The sequence below is a fragment of the Spermophilus citellus genome (assembly GCF_964194105.1).
Source record: "Spermophilus citellus genome assembly, chromosome: 14".
NCBI lineage: Eukaryota > Metazoa > Chordata > Mammalia > Rodentia > Sciuridae > Spermophilus > Spermophilus citellus.
The window spans coordinates 43,992,972-44,015,125 of NC_138194.1; the positions used below are offsets into that span (position 1 = coordinate 43,992,972).

Here is a 22,154-nt window from a genome sequence, read left to right on the forward strand (position 1 = left end):
ACAACCAGAGAAGTGAAAAATTGTGCTCCATTTTTGTACAATGAATGAAAGAGCATTCTGATGTCATGTATAACTGATTAGAACACATTTTTTAAAATTCAAGGCTATTCTACTCAGCAAGTAAAAACACACCTTACCATCAAAATATTTTCAAATTTTTTTTCAATATCGCACACTGAATATAATATTATTTCTCTCTTTCCTTTCTCCTTTTTCACCCAGCTCTTCTAAGATTTTGTTCTGGAACACATGTACATGAATGCTTAACTCAACTGGAATTTGAGCACTGTGTTTAAATCTTAAATGTTTACTTCTAAAATTGGCACATGGCTGGGTAACCAACCATTCGGGTCTGCCAGGAATGAAAGGTTTCCTGAGATGCAAGACTTTCAGTTTTAACCTGGAAAAATCCTGAGTAAACCTGCACAGTCACCCGGAGTGTTGGCTATATATGTAAAGATTGTTTAAAGATCTTTGGCTTTGCTGGACATGGTGGGACACACCTTTAATCCCAGTGGCTCAGGAGGCTGAGGCAGGAGGATCACAAGTTCAAAGCCAGTCTCAGAAACTTAGCAAGGCCCCAAGCAACTTAGAAAGACCTTGTATCAAAATAAAATATAAAATGGACTTGGGGAAATGGCTCAGTGGTTAAGTGCCCCTGAGTTCAATCCCTGGTATCAGAAGAAAAAAAAAAAAAGAAAGAAAGAAAGAAAGAAATCATTGGCCTTGGGGTAAATAAATAGTAACATATTATTATTTCTTCTCAGTATTAAATCAATCTTAAAAAATAAATATACTTCTGAAAACAATGAGTGCAATCCAGCATTGTGTAGTGCTTATCAACCCAGCTTTGGAGTCCGAAAAACCTGTTTAAATTTAAGGCACTATTGCTTTCTGGGCTTGGATAGGTTAATGGTCTCTCAAAGCTTCAGTTTCCTCTTGAATAAAAAGGCATGATAACAATAAAACTTACCTCTTGGGTTGTTCTGAAGGTCACTCAGGATAACACAGGTAAGGCTCAGTGCTTGGCATAGAAACTCAATAACTAAAAACTATGATATCAGTTGATCCTAATAATTAGACATGGGTAACAGCATCTGATCTATGCCCAATTCCACACAAACACCTGAATTATACTGTTTTATAACCAACACAGTGTAACTGAGATTTCCATGGCAGCCTAGAGACTGAAATGTTCTTCCAATCTATATATTGAAGAAAAGTTAAATTGTATCACTATAATTTAGTGAAAATGTGTGAATTCTTTTAAAAGAAAATTTATTATTTTTTTAGCAACATACATTTTTTTATTGGATGTTCACAACATTACAAAGCTCTTGACAAATCATATTTCATACATTAGAATCAAGTGGGTTATGAACTCCCATTTTTACCCCAAATACAGATTGCAGAATCACATCGGTTACACATCACATTTTTACATACTGCCATATTAGTGACTGTTGTATTCTGCTACCTTTCCTATTACAGGTAATGTAGCATATGGTTGTGAGCAGACGGCAGAGGCAGACTGCCAATATCCAAAGCCCAATCTGCTACTTACCAGCTAAAAAATAATGGGAGTTATTGAATCATCTGTGCTCCATTTCCTCATCTCTAAAATGGGGATAATATAACTTCTTACCTCACCAGATGATATGAATATGAACCAGGAAATTGAGCACATAGTACCAACAGGGTTCCCATAATTACCCTATGGTGGTGGTAGGTAGCTAGGATGGCATTCATACAAATCCTGTTATTAAGAATATTTAATACTAATTCCACATTGAAAAATACATCTTATCATAGTTTAAGTTTAAAGTCATTAAACAATAATATTTGGAAAAATTCATAAGAAAAATGTTAATTGATTTAATAAACCAAAAAATGCCTGCTTGAATACTAAAAATGATCATTCTCTCTCCCTTCCCAGATACAATACATTAATTTCACCTTTCAAAGAACTAAAGAAGGGTTTTTGTTACCAAAAATGGGGGGATATCCTTTAGTTATAAGGTTATAAATTAGAGGTAAACATATAGTAGAGATTAAAATACTTTCAGTTTAGAGTTTTAAACTAAGATTTTTTCCCAAACTAAAAGAAATGTAGGATTATTATTGAAATATGTTTAATTCAGAAAAGCACAATAAGAATCAAAATAAATACTACCTCAATCCTCACTATCTAGACATTAAACTCTTGGTATATGCACTGGCATTCTATTCACACATACACATTCCTTTTTTTTCCCTAAAAATGATTAATAATGCACATTATATTCCAAGTTATATTCTCTTAATAATATGCAATGATGCTCACTTCATTAAATATTTTTCTACAATATTATCTACATATACTTATGTACCAAGATATATTTAACCAATCACATTTCCTTGAACAATTAAGATTTATCCATTTTACTTTATAAATGAGATAAGAATAACTCAATAAATAAAGTTGTAATGCCTATTTTATAACTTGGAAGAATAATTTGGTGATTTTTATTTTTATTGAAAAGAAAATATTTTAATAAAATTGGTATTGGGTTATTAGAAATAATGGCTATAAAAATAACACAAGTAAAAACTCAATGAATTTATAATTGCAATATCTTGAAGAATGAAATACATCCTAAAACTGTTTTGCTGAAATTCCTAAAGTGGTAAATTTTTTAAAATGAACCTTTTAAGTTCTGTACTGAACTAGAGATGCTTGGAGTCTTGACTTTTGGCTACAGATTCAGGGATCTACCAAAAGTTACTTCTGAATGTATCTTAACTTCACTGTGGGACTGGACACTTCAAAACTCCATGAAGTACATGCTGTCCAGCTCTCTGATCCTAGTGGTCAGCAAGAGACAAGTGCTATGCCCTTGAGAACCAAGTAGTCCTCAAGTCCAAGCACACATTCACAGACTTAGCTGTACACAAAGCTGAGGGTAGAGAACGCAAGACAAAGAAAGTGATTTCAGATTTTTCTAGATTCCCAAGATGATAGAAATAACCAAAGTCAAAACACAAAAATGAGGGGAAAGAATTTACTGAGGAAAAGTGCTTTCAATTTTTTTTTTAAGTTATTTAAAGTGGACTAAGAAGGCATGATAACTTAATGCAAGGTGGGATTCTGGAACAACAAAAAAAATATTGTCAGACAAATTGGTGACACCTGAACAAAGTCTGTAGGCCAGTTAATAGTAGCATACCAAAGTTAATTGCTTAACTTTGGTAACTGTACCATGAGTATGCACGTTGTTATTTTTACAACTTTTCTCTGTCTAAATATATTTCAAGATAAAATTTAAAAAAAAATTTCTAACGACAAGCATGAAGTCAACAACTATGGCCACTTTACTCTCCTAAAATGCAAGACAATTCAGAAAGCATTTCCTAATTATTTATTTTGAGGGTGATTAAAACAAGACAGAAGTACAAGCACTGAAACATCAAAGTCCGTGAAGAAAATCAGAATGTACAACAGTGTATATTTCCACCCAGATCTACCTCAGAGTTATGATTTTTTTAAAAAACTAAATTAATTCTGTACCACTGAAGCTTCATTTAAAAAATAGTGGAGGTTTGTTTAATAGTACTTATCTCTGTTTAAGCTGAACTCATTGTGGCTTAGTATCCAGGAGCCTAATAAAAATCATTTTCTTCTTTTTTTCCAAAAGCCTGAAAATAACGTGTATAAACCTCAATGAATTTTATCATTATAGTTATTTAGAAGCCACATAAACTCAAGAAAACACTTTCCACAAGTGAGTTCATATTAAAGATTGAGAAAACAAGGAGATACATATTAATTAGAGTGTACATGAAAAATCCGAACTGACCATATAAATGATGTTAGTTCATTACCTTGTCACTTTTCTATCACTTTTATTAATAGTGGCATTTTATTTTTAATTTAATTAAAAGGTTAAAAAGGCCAGAGTCTTTGAGTTTATCTTTTTAACATGAATTAGCACAAATATACACGTGTTACAAATAATTCTCACCTGCCAAAGTGACCTACATGTTATATTTAAGAAGCAGTGCCAGCTAATAAATAAAAGTGAAAAAAAAATGTGGATGACATGTATTTACAATTTTTCTCCTCAGAATGTATCTTTAGGATTCAAATAATTACTTTCCATTAATATAGTACCAAAATATCTCCAGGAACTAATAAAAATAGAAGATTTTCCCTTTACATTCAATTTCCCTAAAATTCTGCAACCCTACAAATGGCCATTTACATTTAAAAAAAAAAAAAAAAAGCTAGTGTATCTATTCTGACAATAAAGGGAACCAGAATTACCTTGGTGATATTTTTCTCATACTAACTGGCATTGAAAAAGTCAAATTGCTCAAGGTTAATCAGCCTCGTCTGAAGGAGAGGAAGTTTACCCCTCATTTCCCAACAGATTCTCTTTAATTTGGAAGCAACATTGACAGGTGGCCTCAACACTCAGGGCATTAGAGACCACCTTGAAGGTCTCAGAGCCAGTAGCCTTTGAAGTCAGTATAATCAACAAGTCATCTGATACCCTATCAGACAGAAAGGCCCCACAGAGAAGGCCATCTCTCAGGTAGACTGAGTGTCTATCAAAGTGGGAAAACTCTATGCAGTTTGCTGAGCAAATTCATACTTTAATGGAACTATAAAGTGGAGAGAAACATCCACTGCAATCTGATGTTCAGAGCTCTTACTTTCTATACAAGTGTTAATACAACTTTCTTTCAAGAGCAAACAATCATCTATCAGAAAAAAAATGGTTTTGTGGTCATAAATTTTTTGATCAAATATTTTGAATAAGAGGCCATCTCAAGTCATGTATTATGCAAAGAAAAAAAATTAAATAAATTTTTTCCACAATGTGTTAATAATATGGAGGAAGGAATTTCCATTCTTGAAAAGAGGCTCATGTTTTTCTATCAGAACAAAATTAAATTTCCTGGGCATGAAATGTTCTCAACTCTCTGAAAATCGTTGCTAAGGTTTCTATTTACCAAACCTGATTCCAGTTATATCTGTTCTTGTTTGGGTTTTGCATTCAGTTGAGCAGGTAAGTGCATATTTTACTTAACATAACTATCCCATCCTGCTTCAGTGAGGAGAAATTTACAGCTAAATTGCATGTTCAGGAAAGAATCTAACACTATTTGCATGTATATCTGTGACACTTACATTGCCAATGTTCAGATTCATTCAATCTAACAATTTTTATGTCTCCCCTATGTTTCACACATTGAATCAGAAACCATGAAGGAAACTCTATGGATTGAAATTTGTAAGTGAATGATACTTTTGATATTCTTTACATGGCCACACTTCTCAGAAAAACACTGGTGTCTTATTTTTAGGCATCCCCAAACTTCCAGGATGTAAAATTATTTTACTAGTGAGGACAGCTTCCATGCTTTGCTAGACATATTTAACCTGCCCTTTATCCACTGTGACTCTCCAGTCCCTTCTGAGGCTCAAACACAATGAAGAAAGGAGGGAGAAAAGATAGTTCTTTGAAAATGAATCAAAAGCAACTGAGAATGTTCCAGAAGAGTGGAAGACCCATCTGTCTATGGAGGCGGAGTTTGTGGACCATTTGCCTCATTATGAGTGAACATTTGCTGCCTATTGTTGCTGGTAGCACTACAGCAGAATAAGGCTGTGACTCTAGTTCTAACTCTGCCACTTAGGAATTGATCACTTAAATTCTCAGTCTCAGTTTCTTCATGTGCAAAATGTAAGTATATACGTACCACATTCTCATGAGGCTATCATGAAAGTAAAGGAGATAATGTAAGTAAAATGCTTTTCACATAGGTTTGATACAATGTCCTATAGCTTGTATTTGTATTTGGAAATGTTCAAGTCATACTCAGAGTTACCTGGCAAAGCAGATAGTATTTTTCAAGACCCTATTCATTGTGGTTATTGTTTAGCAATTAATGACTATTCCTCTTCCCCCCTCCCACCCCATCACATCCCTAAGTTTGAGAACTCAAGAAATATCTTTAGAGAGTAAATGAATAGGGATCATTCATAATTTTCTGCCAGGGAGTAGGAGAAAATAAAAACTGCCACGAATTACTAGACTCTGGAGGTTGTATGCAAAGATTTTTAATCTGCAAAACAGGAGCAAAGTTGTGGTTTAGGAAAACTAGCTGAGAGTAACAAGCTATGCACATTGACTAGAGACAGGAAAGCCCATGCCAGAGACTGTAAAAATAATCCAGGTGTTCACTGAAGGGAAAGGGGAAGGCCTAAGAGAGGGAAGAGGGAAACTGGATATACAGTTTGAAGAAATGAGTCCAGAAAGTAGCATCATTTAGAATAGCACCAAGAAGCATGAACTATTTAGGGGGAAAAGTCTAACAAGATATGTCAAGGTCTGTGTACTAAAAAGTACAAAAAATACTGATGAGAGAAATAAAAGAACACTAAATCTTCACTTATTAGAAGGGTCAATATTGTTAAGATATCAATTTCCCCAAATTGCTTAGAGAGAGTCAATGCATTTCCAAGCAATATTCCTCAAGGATTTTTTTTACAGGTATCAACAAAACTAATTCGAAAACTCTTTTTGAAGAGCAAGCAAACAAACAAAAACCCTCCAAAATTAGAATGACCAGAACAATTTTGGAACGTAAAACAAAGTTAGAGGACTATCTAATTTCATGTATCATGTGTAAAGGTGTAAAAATCAAGACAAGTGGTATCAGCAAAAGACCATAGATCAATGACACAGAGAAGAAAAGCCCCAAATAGATGCACATAAATGGTCAATTTTGACAAAAGCACAAAGGCAATTTAAGAAGAAAAATACATATACTTGTCCACAAAGTGTGCCTGGATCTCCATATGTAAATAATAAGAATTTTAACCCATACCTTGTACATACAGAAAAATTAATCCAAATGGATTATCAAATTAAATATGTAGAACCAAAGTGTAAAACTTCTAAATGAAACATAGAAGAAAATGTTTATGACTATGGTGAGCTGAAGATCTCATACATTTGACACCTAAAGCATAATCCATACAAGAAAAAAAATTCATAAAGTAGACCTCATCAAAATTTAAAACTTCTGTGAAAAATATCATTAGTTTTTTTAATTCATAGAAACAACCTAATTTTTAATAATTAGCAAAATATTTGAATTGACATTTCACAGAAAGCTTGGCATATAAGCACATGAAACGATATCAATCTTCCTCAGAGAAATGCAAATTTAAAGCATAATGAGATATCACTGCAAACCTATTAGAATAACTAAAATTGAACAAGACCAGCAGGACTAATGATACCAAGTGTTAAAAGGATACAGATCAACTGGAACTCTCAGACATTGCTGGTGTCTGAGAGTTTACGGTGTCTTAAAAAGTTAAACATACACTTATCATATTATCCAATAATACCATACATAAAACAGATAAAAATTTATGAATATACAAAACACTTCTACCTACATGTTACAATGTCTTTGTTATCTCTCTCTCTCTCTCTCTCTCTCTCTCTCTCTCTCTCTCTCACACACACACACACACACACACACACACACTTAGACTTGGAAAGACCCTGAATACCCTTTGACTGATAAACAATGGTACATCCATTCAATGGAATACTACTCAGAAATAGAAAGGAAAATATTGTTGATACATGCACATAAGTCAAGATGGATGATATGAATGTAATATGCTACATGGAAGAAATCAGACTCAAAGGCTAAGAGTATGTAATTCCACTTATGTAACATTCTGGAAAAGGCAAAATTATAGGAACAGCAAATAGATCAGTGGTTGCCAGTAGATTGTGTTGGGAGAATGGGTTGATTACAAAGGATGGCAGGAGAAAATTCTGAGAGGAGATGAAACAATGCTGACTTGATTCTGGTGATCATTATGTAACTGTATATCTAAACTATATGTCCAAACTCACGATCTAAACTCTTAAAAGAAGTCTGTTAAAGATAAGAAAAGACTAAGATAATTACTAGATGGGACTTCAGCTCAAGGGTTGGATTTTTCCAGATGGTGACACACCTGGGCATGCAGGCAACAGAGGCAAGAGGTTCATAAAAGAGAAGTTTGAAGATGCTGAAAGAGGAAGAGGTGGGGGTGAGGACATAACTCCTTTTAAGATAGAAGAAACAGAAGCTAGTCTTTAAGGAAGGGCAAAGGCCCCTTGATTTAGAGGGAGAGACCAGAAAAGACAGTAAGACTAAAATAGGAGATAAAAATCACAAGGGGAGGTTACCCTCACAGGGTCTGTGTATTCCATTTCTCCTTCTCTCTAGTGGCAAGGAGTTTTTCGACACGGTAAAATATTTTTATACAGCTCCTTCCCTCTTGTGGTAATTTCAGAATGGCTGGCATGACTTCTTTTAGTACTTTTGATGCACCTATCTTTGAGAAGCTTGCCCTGATTTAGCCTTGTGCGCAGGAAGGTGTTTAACTAGCGCCCCCATGTGGGATGTTGGGGAAAATGGGGCTTTTTGAACGTTTGCAAACAAAACCGTAGGTGCATGAGGTGCTCTAATAGGGGTGCAGAGGCGCTATTATATCCATCGACCTTTTCTTCTCCCGGAGGTAACCAAGGTTTAGTCAGGTGTCACCTTTAATAAATACTCAGGGATAATGTGAAAGCAGAAATGTTAATAATGAGTAAAAATAATGTTTGAATGAATTCTACTTCCAGATGTGTTCAAGTATATTTGTACCTTTCATTCTGACAAGACTTGTGCATGTATAACTTTTGGCATTGGGGAGGAGGCGGGAAAACACCATTCTTAGATTGTTCTATTCCTAAGCTGTTACTTAATGAAAGTCTTTCAGAAATCCATTTGTAAAGCTATTGACCACTGACAGGGAGGCATGAAAACCAGTTTGCAAAGGTGTTTGCAAGGGGAAGCTTGGCATATGGAGGTCAAACATGAGCAAGTTCAAAGCAATTTGTCATGAAAAGGCCTAAGAATTGATGAAACTTGACATATGTCATACACTGTGTGCCAATTAAGTTAAAGCCCTACAGAGACACATGTAGTACTTTAATATGGCAAAAATAACACCTGGCCCTAAGGAGAGCTACAGCAAGAATCCTCATGATTTCCATTACCTCTAATTGGAATTAAACAGCAAAATCCCTGGCCTCCAGATTCGGTATTTGTTTCATAGCTGACATTTGTTTTTTGTTTTTGTTTTGTCTCAATTGCTATTTTTAAATTATAACCTAGGAAGAAAAATGTTTTAGAAAACTCTGCTTAGTTCGATGTTCTAGTCTTGATTTCTACCACTACAGCCCGAAGCCAAGAAAAGCCCTTTCTCCATACTTTGAAGCCATATGGAAAGACAAAAATATAATCAGGTAATTAGTAAGCACTTCCTTTTAAAAAAAAAATGTCAGTAGACCTTTACTTTATTTATTTATATGCAGTGTTGAGAATTGAACCCAATGCCTCACACATGCTAGGCAAGCACTCTACCACTGAGCCACAACCCCAGCCTAGTAAGTGCTTCCCTCTAAGCCATACTGTAAACAGGAAAGTACTGTGGCAAAGCAGAGAAACATGTGACTTTCCTCACTTGAAACATGAAAAAAAAAAGAAAAAAAGGAAAAAGGAAAAACATTAGTTCATGGTTTCTATTATTAAATGGAAAAAAAATGGCTTCACCTTTGATTCTGAACAATTTTGTCCACCCCATTAGAGTAGCTTCCACAGGCTGAGCAGTTCCAGACCTTGAAATGATTTACTACAGATAGAGTGAGCAGCAAGATGCACCCAAATATCTAAACACAACTATACCATAAAGGCTGATAACCTGAAAACTGAAAAATATAATAATTTCAAAGCTACCATAATATTTATTTCTTGAATTTCCCTGCTTGGGGACTAGTAAACCTATTGAGAAGTACTGCTATATGGAATCCTTCCTTGGTGGTGCGAATCGTGAAGAAAAATTAAGGTAACCTTGTTAATGGCTGAAAAATTATTTGGTGTCTTCCCTGAGTCTATACAATGGGAACTAAGTGTAGAAACTTAAAAAAAAGCAATAAATTACCCTTGCTGTTTGGCATATCCAATATCTAAATGCACAAAACTATACACACAATAACTTCCTACCAATATCATTCCTAGGATCCACTAAAATTTACTATAGGGAAACTATAGTAAGAAATATTTTAGATAAGACTAGATGTAAAAATGAAATCATTCCTGAGAATAATGGCAAAGTTGGAAAAAGAATGGAATAAATAGGGCATAATTTCTGGACTTAGCCATAGGGAGAAACTGCACAAGCAAATGGATTTTCCAATTTTTAAATCATGGAGAAGTCCAGCACAGGGTTAAGCTACAGCACTGGTAGTTAATGATGATCAACAGCACCATTCCCTCACATACCTATCATTGCTTTCTTCTTCATCGCTAGCTGATATGTTATGTGTTTTTGGTGTCTCTCCTCCCCACTTCACCACTGTATACAAGAGCTATAAGAACAGGAGTTTTATTTTGCTTCTGTTGAAGTCTCAATGCCTAAACCATGGATGGCAATGCTGTAGACAGATGCTCTAGGAAAGCACTCGTAACTGGTGATAGAGAAAAGTATGAGGAAAAGAGACCAGAACAAGAAGGAAAGCTGTAGGAAGAATCACAAGAAGTAGGTGGCTATTTGCTGGCAGGTAAGGCTGAAAGACACAAAAGCAAACAATCTGGGAAGGAGCTATATGTCAGGATAATGAAAATTGGAGAGAGGTGTAGTGAGTCAAAACAAGGCAGTCACATCATGAGTGGTTGAGCAATCTCCCTACTGAAAAATGTCTCTTCTACTGGTCTTCCATAGCACCCACAAGTCTCTTTTGAATGAAGACAAAGCATTTGCTGAGTCTCAATGAAAAAAAAAACAGAATGCATAACAGAATATTGAAAAACACATACTTCTTTCTCATATTGTCACCTTTCTCCTTCATTGTATGTTTTTTTTAATGACAACATAAATGCATATATAACATGTCACAATGTCTGGAAAAGTCGCAACAATTAAATTTGATTATAGAGATCATAACTGAGATACATTTGTAGTACACAATGTGACATCTTTTATAGCACTTTGACTTTACTATTTTGGTTTGGTCGGCATTAACATAGTTTGTCATTTGTGAGTATTCATACTGAGGATAGAAAAATTGACCTCGGAGGCTGATACGGTGCAGAGGAAGCAACTTGAAATATAAATGTCTCTAGATACTGTACATACAACCTGCCACCTAATATTTCTGAGTTATAATTACTATTCAAGGGCAGCCAGCCAGAGGAAATGCATACATCAGAATTCGACAGGGCTCCATCCAGCTCAGGCTTAGGAGAAATTAACCTTTTAATCAATGACTCATAAAATAGAATCAGAAGTATTGTCATTAAATATACACATGACCCAAATTAGGTCACCATGGTGCTATAGAAAACCAGATTAAATAGCAAAGCAATCATGTTACATTGTCAAATAGGAAGGAGAAAATAGGTGAACAAGACAGAATAGACAGGATTGAAAGAGAAGCTGCAAAACACGTATGAGGAAAATATATCCTATTTTCATTTACTACCAAAATAAATTAAAAACAAGGAAAACTTCATTTATATTATTTGAAGGGAAAGAGAATTAGATCATAGTTTGATAAGAACCGAACCAATAAGGACATATGGGGGGAGTAGAAGAGGTGGTAGAGAATATCCCTTCAGTGAAAACTGGCAGAATAAGATCTGAAGATCTCAGAGATCTGCAAAATAAACACTAATTCGCAATTTTTAAAAAGTATCATAGGTGGGTAAACACTTCACTCAATGCTTGACATAAAGTCAAGCACTTTTGTGAAATGGAGGCTGTTAGCACTAATACATAATAGGGCCATGGGGGAAATCTATGAGTTGTCTTCTTGGTTTGTTAAATTCATCCTAAGACTGAAGTCAGCCGGCCATAGAAAGCAGCTTTGCTATGCAACCCACCAATCTGGGCTGTTGAGATCTCCTGGACTGTGGCCATCTTTTCACAATTAGGTTTTCCCAGAGTTCCTGATTCCCCCAGGTGATGGTGGCAACTTATCCAAGCTCATAATTATGTGAGAGGGAAGACTTGGCGAGGAGAGGAAAGGTAGCCTTAGCCATCTGCAGAGCTAACCCTTCAGTCCAGTCACTTTGCTAGAAACACCTGAAATTAACGACCACTCTCTGCTGATAGGACAATTTTTCTGCTACTTAACCATATCTCCACTCCAACAGCATGCCCAGCAACTCCCACTAATCCCAGTTGTGTCTCATCTGTCATCAACAGGAAGAGATGGGCGCTCGGGGGTTGGGGGGAATGAGCTGGGACCCAGGTGCCTGGAACACACAGGGATCACTGAAGTCCTGACTGCAACATCAATTGGATGGTAAAGTGCTAAAAAACACTGGGCTTAAAAAAAAAATGATTCCTTAACGTTAGGATTATAAGTTTGGGAACTTGATCTGAAGAGGAAAAGAGAAATGAACTGCCTGTATGGAATGAGCAGAAGGGACTCCTGTGTGCGGTCTCCATCAAGGGGGTTCTGTGTACGAGGGTAAGCTGCTGTACCATGTGCACTTAGGAATGTTTCAAGAGTCTTGCTCTGCAGCATGATGGGTTTAAGTTAGATACGAAGACTCTACTTAGTGAATCATTTATTGAGATAATAAACATTGCTGTACATTTTTCAGAAAAGATAGCATTTTAGAATATCTCAATTGCATTACAGTGAAGGTATGTGAAGGATGTGAATTTTGAAATCTCACCAATTGAGAACTGCCTGCATCACATGTGGACATTGAAGAGGGAAAGATACTCTTCCAGGAAAACTCAAGTATTCATGACTTCCAGTCAGTTGGACTTGATTCTTGTGTTCTTCATACTCCAGATTTTTTTTTCTTGTGCTCTGGAGCCATATTTAAAATAGGGTCATAATTAAAGTTGAAGGAAAATTTAATAATCAAAGGAAAGGGGCATGGAGATGACAGAGTAGAGATAAGGGTGCATGCTTCTCACATGGGCCAGTCTAGAAAGAATGAGGGTTTGGGAGTCAGACAAACCTTGCTTTGAATCCCAAATTAGTGAGTTAACTAGCTCTGCTACTGTGAATTAATTAACCTTTCTGACCTAACAATCATCCCACAGATAAAATTGGGATAATAACTTCTATCAACTTTGCCCTGATACTGATAGGATTAGAATTGCTTTGAGTAAAATTCCTATCGTATGGTGGGGACTCAAAATGTAGTCATTGTTACTTTTATCCACTCACATTCCCTATGCAGAATTATAGTATATTGCATTGTGATATTGTGTATATTGCAATGTATACATTGAAAATGACCAAAGGGGATATTTTTTTGGTGTCTAATTACAGGGTTATAAGAAAATGTACTAAAAGTCCAGCTAAATTTGGATTTCATATAGGCAATGAATAATTTTTTAGTACATACCAAAGTAAAAACTTACACTAAAAAAATACTTTTATATTACATGGTACATGTTTGTCTTGTACGTTTTTGAAAAAACAAATTTATCTGAAATTTAAATTTCAGATCACATTTAGCTGGGGGCTTTTTGTTTGCTGAATCTGACGTGGTGGCTCAGTGGCTTACTCAGTAGCTGCCATTCTTACTGGAGTGAGATGGTATCTTAGGGTAGTTTTTATCTGCATTTCTCTAATTGCTAGAGATGATGAGCATTTTTTTGTATATTTGTTGATTGATTGTATGTCCTCTTCTGAGAAGTGTCTGTTCAGGTCCTTGGCCCATTTATTGACTGGATTATTTATTTATTTATTTATTTATTTATTGGTGTTCATCTTGTTGAGCTCTTTATATACCCTAGAGATTAGAGCTCTATCTAATGTGTGAGGGGTAAAAATTTGTTCCCAGGATGTAGGCTCCCTGTTCACCTCACAGATTGTTTCTTTTGCTGAGAAAAAACTTTTTAGTTTGAATCCATCCTATTTGTTGATTCTTGGTTTTAATTCTTGTGCTAGAGGCTTCTTATTAAGGAAGTTGGGGCCTAGCCCCACGTGATGAAGATTAGGGCTTACTTTTTCTTCTATTAGATGAAGAGAAAGAGTCTCTGGTTCAATTCTTAGATCCTTGATCCATTTTGAGTTAACTTTTGTGCATGGTGAGAGATAGGGATTCAATTTCATTTTGTTGCATATGGATTTCCAATTTTCTCAACACCATTTGATGAAGATGCTATCCTTTCTCCAGTGCATGCTTTTGGCACCTTTGTCTAATATAAGATAGTTGTAATTTTATGGGGTAGTCTCTGTGTCCTCTATTCTGTACCATTGGTTTACCAGCCTGTTTTGGTACCAGTACCATGCTGTTTTTGTTACTATTGCTCTGTAGTATAGTTTATGATCTGGCATAGCGATACCTCCTGTTTCACTCTTCCTGTGTAGAATTGCTTTAGCTATACTGGGTCTCTTATTTTTCCAGATGAATTTCATGATTGCTTTTTTTTTTCTATGAGGAATGCCATTGGGATTTTGATGAGAATTGCATTGAACCTGTATAGTGCTTTTGGTAGTATGGCCATTTTAATAATATTAATTCTGCTTATCCATGAGCAAGGTAGATCTTTCCATCTTCTAAGGTCTTCTTCTATCTCTCTCTTTAGGTTTTTTTAGTTTTCATTGTACAGATCTTTCACCTCTTTTGTTAAGCTGATTCCCAAGTATTTTTTTTTTTTGATGATATTGTGGATGGGGTAGTTTCTTCACTTCCTTTTCAGAGGATTTGTCACTGATATACAGAAATGCCTTTGACTTATGGGTGTTAATTTTATAACCTGCCACTTTGCTGAATTCATTTACTAGTTCTAGAAGATTCCTGGTTGAGTTTTTTAGGTCTTCTAGGTATAGAATCATATCATCAGCAAATAGTGCTAGTTTAAGTTCTTCTTTTCCTATAGTTATTCCTTTAATTTCTTTTGTCTGTCTAATTGCTCTGGCCAGTGTTTCAAGAACTATGTTGAATAGAAGTGGTGAGAGAGGGTATCCCTATCTTGTTTCGATTTTAGAGGGAATGCCTTCAGTTTTTCTCCGTTTAGAATGATGTTGGCCTGAGGCTTAGCGTAGATAGCCTTCACAATGTTGAGTAAATTCCTGTTATCCCTGGTTTTTCTAGTGTTTTGAACATAAAGGGGTGCTGTATTTTGTCAAATGTTTTTTTCTGCGTCTGTCAAGATGATCATATGGTTCTTATCTTTTAAATCTGTTGATGTGATGAATTACATTTATTGATTTCTGTATGTTGAACCACCCTTGAATCCCTGGGATGAATACCACTTGATCGTGGTGCACGATCTTTTTGATATGTTTTTATACTCTATTTGCCAGAATTTTATTGAGGATTTTTGCATCTATATTCATTGGAGATATTGGTCTGAAGTTTTCTTTCTTTGAGGTGTCTTAGTAAGGTTTTGGAATCAGGGTGATATTGGCCTCATAGAATGAATTTGGAAGTACTCCCTTTTTCTATTTCCTGAAATAGATTGAATAGTATTGGTATTAGTACTTCTTTAAAGGTCTTGTAAAACTCAGCTGTATATCTGTCCAGTACTGGGCTTTTCTTTTTTTTTTTTTTTTTTTTTGTAAGGAAGATGGATTTATTAGCACATAGGTAGTAAGCTGACTGGGGATTCACGGGATACCTTCAGAAAGTAAATGATGTGTTTCAACACTAGTAAAGTGCTGGAATTGGCTTCTTTTTTCTCCTCACCAGTATGAAGGTTTAGCCAGAAGTCATTCCCAGGAATAGTAAAGGACACTCCCTGGGGACAGGCATGATGCATGAAGGAGGGATACATATTTTTAAGGCAGCAGGAATAAACTTCATTGTTCTTTCCAAAAAAGAGCAAGAATTATACAAGGTGGCCACCAAGTCCGGAAACCAGGAAAGTCTTTTAACAAAGGACTTATTGATACAAGGAATAGCAAAATATTAAGATCTTTATTTCTAGGCTATATGGCCACCCCATAGAGTACATCTTTGGAATGGGGGGATGGGGGGGTTGTAAAGCTGTCAAACTTAATCTAGATACAGCTAGTGCAATATTTTCCTCAACCCCACAAGGCTCTGTTCCCTTTAAAGACTATTTATAAATCAGCTTGAATCACTCACATAAGAAAAAACACTGTCACCATCAATATTTAGCAGCATATTCAAAATTCATTTTGTTGTCTTGAATAAAAAGCTTAACTATTCTATTAGTCCAGTAATTCCATATGGTCTTATTTCCTCTATACACAAAATATGATCTTCGAACATTTCTATAGATTAATTTTTGAGGATTCCAAAAGATTCAGCAGGGGAGGTTCTAATTTTTTTTCACAATAAAATGAGCAGAACAAGCCCATGAGAATCAGACCAGCCTTTAAATAAGACCCTCTGCATGGCTCAGTTCATGATGCATGAAGAGATTCAATGTAACCCCTAGCTCTCAGTTCATAAAAAAACAAATCTGAGAGGGATAAATGCAGCAACTATCTGTATTATTTAATAGCCTCTATTTAATATCCTAAGATGTAAGAAAACAAATCCTTTCATTCCAGGATGTCTGCAAAGGAGACACTGTGGAGCATGGATGAAAGGCGTTACTCTTAGCAGGAAAAAAAACTGAATTGTGAACACAGTCACTCAAGATAAGCAACCACTGAGAGCAATAAGATTCAATTCCACTGTTACGAGGGGGCACAAAGCAGAGAACTGTGGCATTGTGTCCTCTGCATTCTCGTGTTTACTGGTTCTGTGTTTCAATACAGCCTTGGAAGGGTGGGGAGAACCAGAGACCACCGTCATCACATGCAAAAAGAGGCTATTAAAGCAACAACTTGGCTGTCCAAACCCAACTAGAGTGTAGGTTAGACACCTGAAATCCAGCCTGCACGGGCTTGCTTGTGAAGGGCTTGACAGGTCCAGAATTGCCTTCTTTTGAAAGACAGAGGAGGGCCTCCTCATGAGCTCTTTCTATTTACTAGTTTTCCTATCAGTTCACCATTTACACAGAAAAGATGCTGTACGCTATCTCAGCTGACTTCTAATTTGGACATGGCATCAATGCTACACACACGATTGAATGAACAACCACATCTTCTTGGTTCTTCCATGGGACAGGCTCAGTAGGCTTCTTTGGACTGAATAGGTGTGATCTTGTTGGAGAATAGTGTGTAAACATAAGGCCAGATTTTGTTTGTCTCCGTCCCAGAAAATTGGTGGAGCACTCCTCGACTCTTGTATAGTTCGATGACTGGTTTGGCTGCATCTTTATACCGTCTTAGCTTGGCAGCAACCGCTTCAGGCTTATCATCCTCCTGCTGGACGAGTGGCTCACCAGTGATGTCATCAATTCCATGCACATGAGGTGGGTTGAAGTCCAAATTATAGACTCTTCCACTAGGAGGGTGAATCCAACGTCGACTGAGACGATCTTTAAGTGTTTCAAATGGAATGTTCAAACTGATCACTAGATCCAGGTCACAGATTTTGTCAAGGGCTTCAGCCTGTACTATTGTCCTTGGAAAACCATCCAGTAGCCAGTGTTGGCCGCTCCTGAGCTCCAGCTCTGACACCATTAGGCGTGTGATCACGTGATCTGGAACCAAAAGACCTTTCTCCAGGTACTGCCTTGCCATTTCGCCAACTTCCGTGTTGGCTTTGAGGTTCTCCCGCAAGAAGTGGCCACTGGAGAGATGCTGAAGGCCAAAGTTCTGGGCGATCCTCTGGCACACGGTGCCCTTGCCCGAGCCAGGCGGCCCTAGGATGACCGCGCGCAGGAGTTTGGAAGCCATGGCCTTCGCGAGGAGGCGAGCGGCCCCGGAGGCAGCCCCGGGAACTTTGTTTCTTGGCCCCTGCCTCAGGCACCCTCTGCTCACGCGGGGACTCTCCTGACTACTGGGCTTTTCTTGGTTGGTAATCTTTTGATGGCTTCTTCTATTTACTCACCTGATATTGGGTCTGTTTAAGTTGTGTATATCTTCCTGACCCAATCTGGGAAGGTCATATGACTTTAGGAATTTATCAATGCCTTCACTATCTTCTATTTTATTAGAGTATAATGTTTCAAAATAATTTCTAATTATCTTATGTATTTCTGTAGTGTCTGTTGTGATATTGTCTTTTTCATCACATATGCTATGTGGGTTCTCTCTCTTCTTCTCTTCATTATCATGGTTAAGGGTGTATCAATTTTATTTATTTTTTCAAAGAACCAACTTTTAGTTTTGTCAATTTTTTCAATTGTTTCTTTTGTTTTGATTTCATTGATTTCAGCTATGATTTTAATTATTTCTTGCCTTCTACTGCTTTTGCTGCTGATTTTTTCTTCTTTTTCTAGGGCTTTGAGATGTAGTGTGAGGTCATTTATTTGTTAGCTTTTTCTTCTTTTAAGGAATGAACTCCATGCAATGAATTTTCCTCTTAATACTGCTTTCATAGTGTCCCAGAGATTTTGATATATTGTGTCTGTGTTCACATTTACATCTAAGAATTTTGTAATTTCCTCCTTGATGTCTTCTGTAACCCATTATTCATTCAGTAGTATATTGTTCATTCTCCATGTGGTGTAGGAATTTTTCTTCCTTATTTTATCGTTGATTTCCAATTTCATTCCATTATGATCAGATAAAATGCATGGTAGTATCTCTACTCCTTTGTATTTGCTAAGAGTTGCCCTGTGGCATAATATATGGTCTATTTTTTAGAAGGATCCATGTGCTGCTGAGAAATGTATCCGCTTGATGTTGGTTGATATATTCTATATATGTCAATTAAGTTTTAGTTATTAATTGTGTTATTGAGTTCTATAGTTTCTTTATTCAACTTTTGTTTGGAAGATCTATCCAGTGGTGAAAGAGGTGTGTTAAAATAACCCATGATTATTGTGTTGTGGTCTATTTGACTTTTGAACTTGAGAAGAGTTTGTTTGATGAACATAGGTGCACCATTGTTTGGGGCATATATATTAATGATTGTTATGTCTTGTTGGCGTATGGTTCCCTTGAGCAGTATGTAGGGTCCTTCTTTATCCCTTTTGATTAACTTTGGCTTGAGGTCTACTTTATTTGATATGAGTATGGACACCCCTGCTTGCTTCCGAGGTCCATATGAGTGGTATGATTTTTCCCAACCTTTCACCTTCAGTCTATGTATGTCTTTTCCTATCAAATGAGTCTCGTAGGCAGCTTATTTTTGAATCTTTTGTTTTGATCCAGTCTACTAGCCTATGTCTTTTGATTGGTGAGTTTAAGCCATTAACATTTAGGGTTACTGTTGAGATATGGTTTGTATTTCCAGCCATATTTGTTTATTTTTGTTATTTAACTTTACTTGATTTTCCTCTTTGATTAGTTTTTCCTTTAGTGTACTACCTCCCATTGTTGGTTTTCATTGTTATTTTTCATTTCCTCTTCATGAAATGTTTTGCCAAGGATGTTTTGAAGCACCAGTTTTCTAGTTGCAAATTCTTTTAACTTTTGTTTCTCATGGAATGTTTTTATTTCATCTTCAAACCTGAAGCTTAATTTTGCTGGATACAAGATTCTTGGTTGGAACCCATTATCTTTCAGCATTTGAAATATGTTGTTCAAGGATCTTCTAGCTTTCAGAGTCTATGTTGAAAGATCAGCCATTACCCTAATTGGTTTATCCCTATTTGTAATCTGCTTCCTTTCTCTTGTGGCTTTTAAAATTCTCTCCTTGTTCTGTATGTTGGACATTTTCATTATAATGTGTCTTGGTGTGGATCTCTTGTGATTTTGCACATTTGGCGCCCTGTAGGCTTCTAGGATTTGGATTTCCGTTTCATTCTTCATGTCTGGAAAGTTTTCTAATATTATTTCATTGAACAGTTACTCATTTCTTTGGTTTGGACCTTTATACCTTCCTCTATCCCAATAACTCTTAAATTTGGTCTCTTTATGCTATCCCATATTTCTTGGATGTTCTGCTCATGGTTTCTTATCAGTCTTGCTGTGCTATGTTCTTTTTGAGATGATATACTTTGTCTTTGTTGTCTGGTGTCCTATCTTCTAAGTGTTCTATTCTGCTGGTGATACTCTCATTTGAGTTTTTAATTTGGTTTATCATTTCTAGGATTTCTGTTTTTCTTTGTTGTTGTTTTTTTTTTTGTGTGTGTGTGTGTGTGTGTAACCTCTATCTCCCTGTAGAGTTGATCTTTTGCTTCTTGTATTTGTTTATGTAATTCATTGTCAAAGTGATCTTTCATTGTCTGCATTTGTTGTCTAATGTCTTCTCTGAGACTCCAGAACATCTGAACCATGTAAATCCTGAAATCTTTATCTGACATTCTTTCTGATGTAGATGTTACCTCTTCTAATGTTGTATTGTCTTGCATTGTTTTGGGTCCTTTCTTTCTTTGTCTTTTCATGTTGCTCACATTCCTTTCCATCTCTGTGAAACTGTTTTGTTATTGTTTTTCCTCTATAGATTTATATTGCTCTTGTATAGTTCTAAGGTCTCTCCTTTGTGGGGAAATACAATGGTAACAGTTCCTAATATCAACAATACATAATCTACGAGAAAGTTTTTGTTATTAATACATTTATAGTTAGTCTCTAGGTCTAGAGATGTTGGATTCAATTATTATTTAAAATATAGTCATTAGTTTCATAAAATGCGTACAGTTTCTGATTGTGTATAGAGAACTGAGGGTTGGGCGTAGGACGTTTTGTTAAGGGGAAAAGAAGTGAGAGTATGGGGTTAATATATCTTAGCAACTTTAGAGGAGAACTCTAATGTAGGGGTTATTAGCAGGAGAACAGACAGGAGGTATTTTAGGGTAGACAAGTACATGGGAGGAAAATAAGAAGCATAGAAACAAACACCTATTTGCATTTAGTAAGTTACACATAGTAGAAATAGTAACACTTGGGAGGTTGAGAGAGGAAGAGAAGGAGGAAGAAAAATAAAAAGAAAAGAAGAACAAAAAAGAGATAGAAACAAATGAAAAGAAAAATAAAGGAAAAAAAGAAAAAGATAAAAAGAAAGAAAAAGAAAGAAAAAAAAGTACTCTTAGAATTCTATTTTCTTCTCTTCCAGTAGGTGGCGTTTTGCATTCCAGGTTGAGTCACTGCCCTCAGGGTGGTGGAAGCAATCCATGTGAGGCAGCTCTCCCTCACCTGCCTGGTGCCTTTCCAGTCTGGGTCTCTTTGGGTTGCTCCTAGTCTCTATCTCCCTCCCCTCTCCTGCCCACCAGAACCCAATGGATGGATCTCTTATCCACAACCCTGGGTTCACTCCAGGTGGGCAGCGCCCTGGATGCCCCATGCTCCTAATGGACTGAGCGCTATCTCTGTGTTGGGTAGTCACCACATCATTACAGCTGGGGAGAGGGGGAGTTGAAAACCGGCACCCTGTTCTGTCTTATTCCCTCTGATAGCCACACCCACCAAAAGCTGGCAAGAAAGGTTTTGAGTTATCACAGCTGGGGAAGGGGGAGTTGGAGACCAGGCACCTTCTCAGTTGCACTCTGCTCTGATAGCCACACCCACCCAAAGCTGGTAAGAACCGTTTTGAGTTATCACACCTGGGGAGAGAGGGGACCTGGAACCACACACCTGAACAGATGCCCGTCCGTGCTGTTAGTCACACCCGCCAAAAGTTGAAGGTATAGATTTTCCAAGATGGCGACCGCCCATTTCCATGCCGGGGTGTCTGGTGAGGTGGAGGGAACTGGGCTGTTCCTACGATATGTCCAGAACTCTGACCTCAGGCCAGTGTCCTGCGCTGACGTGGGTTGCAGTCTGATGCGCTTCAGCCCCGAAGGGATCTCGGCTCTGCTGCCAGAAAGCCACTAGGCTCAAACTCTGCCCGTCTGTGGTGGGTTCCAGCGCCACACTGCTGGCCTACTTCCACCGTCAAAGAGCGACTCTGCCTTCCCCACATTGCGCGCCGTGCTTGCATCAATCGGCTGTTTAGAATTCTGTCACATGCTCCGAGAAGCTTAAATCCATCATTGGGAGCCTCCCTAGGGGAAACCATCCAACCCCTCCCTCGGAGTCACGCACAGAGCCGCCAGTAATGAGGTCTCCTCTACTCCGCCATCTTGGAATCTCTCCTGCAACCACCCATTCTAATCCATAAAA

General features: G+C 36.9%; 1 protein-coding gene across 1 annotated transcript; it reads right to left on the minus strand.

Moving 5' to 3' along the window:
- Positions 1–17,155: 17,155 nt before the first annotated feature.
- On the minus strand, positions 17,156–17,923 carry LOC308633311 (adenylate kinase 4, mitochondrial). The gene has a single exon (XM_081265913.1). It carries the CDS (start codon positions 17,838–17,840, stop codon positions 17,169–17,171), a length of 672 nt encoding a protein of 223 aa, XP_081122039.1. The 5' UTR covers positions 17,841–17,923; the 3' UTR covers positions 17,156–17,168.
- Between the last annotated feature and the right edge of the window lie 4,231 nt (positions 17,924–22,154).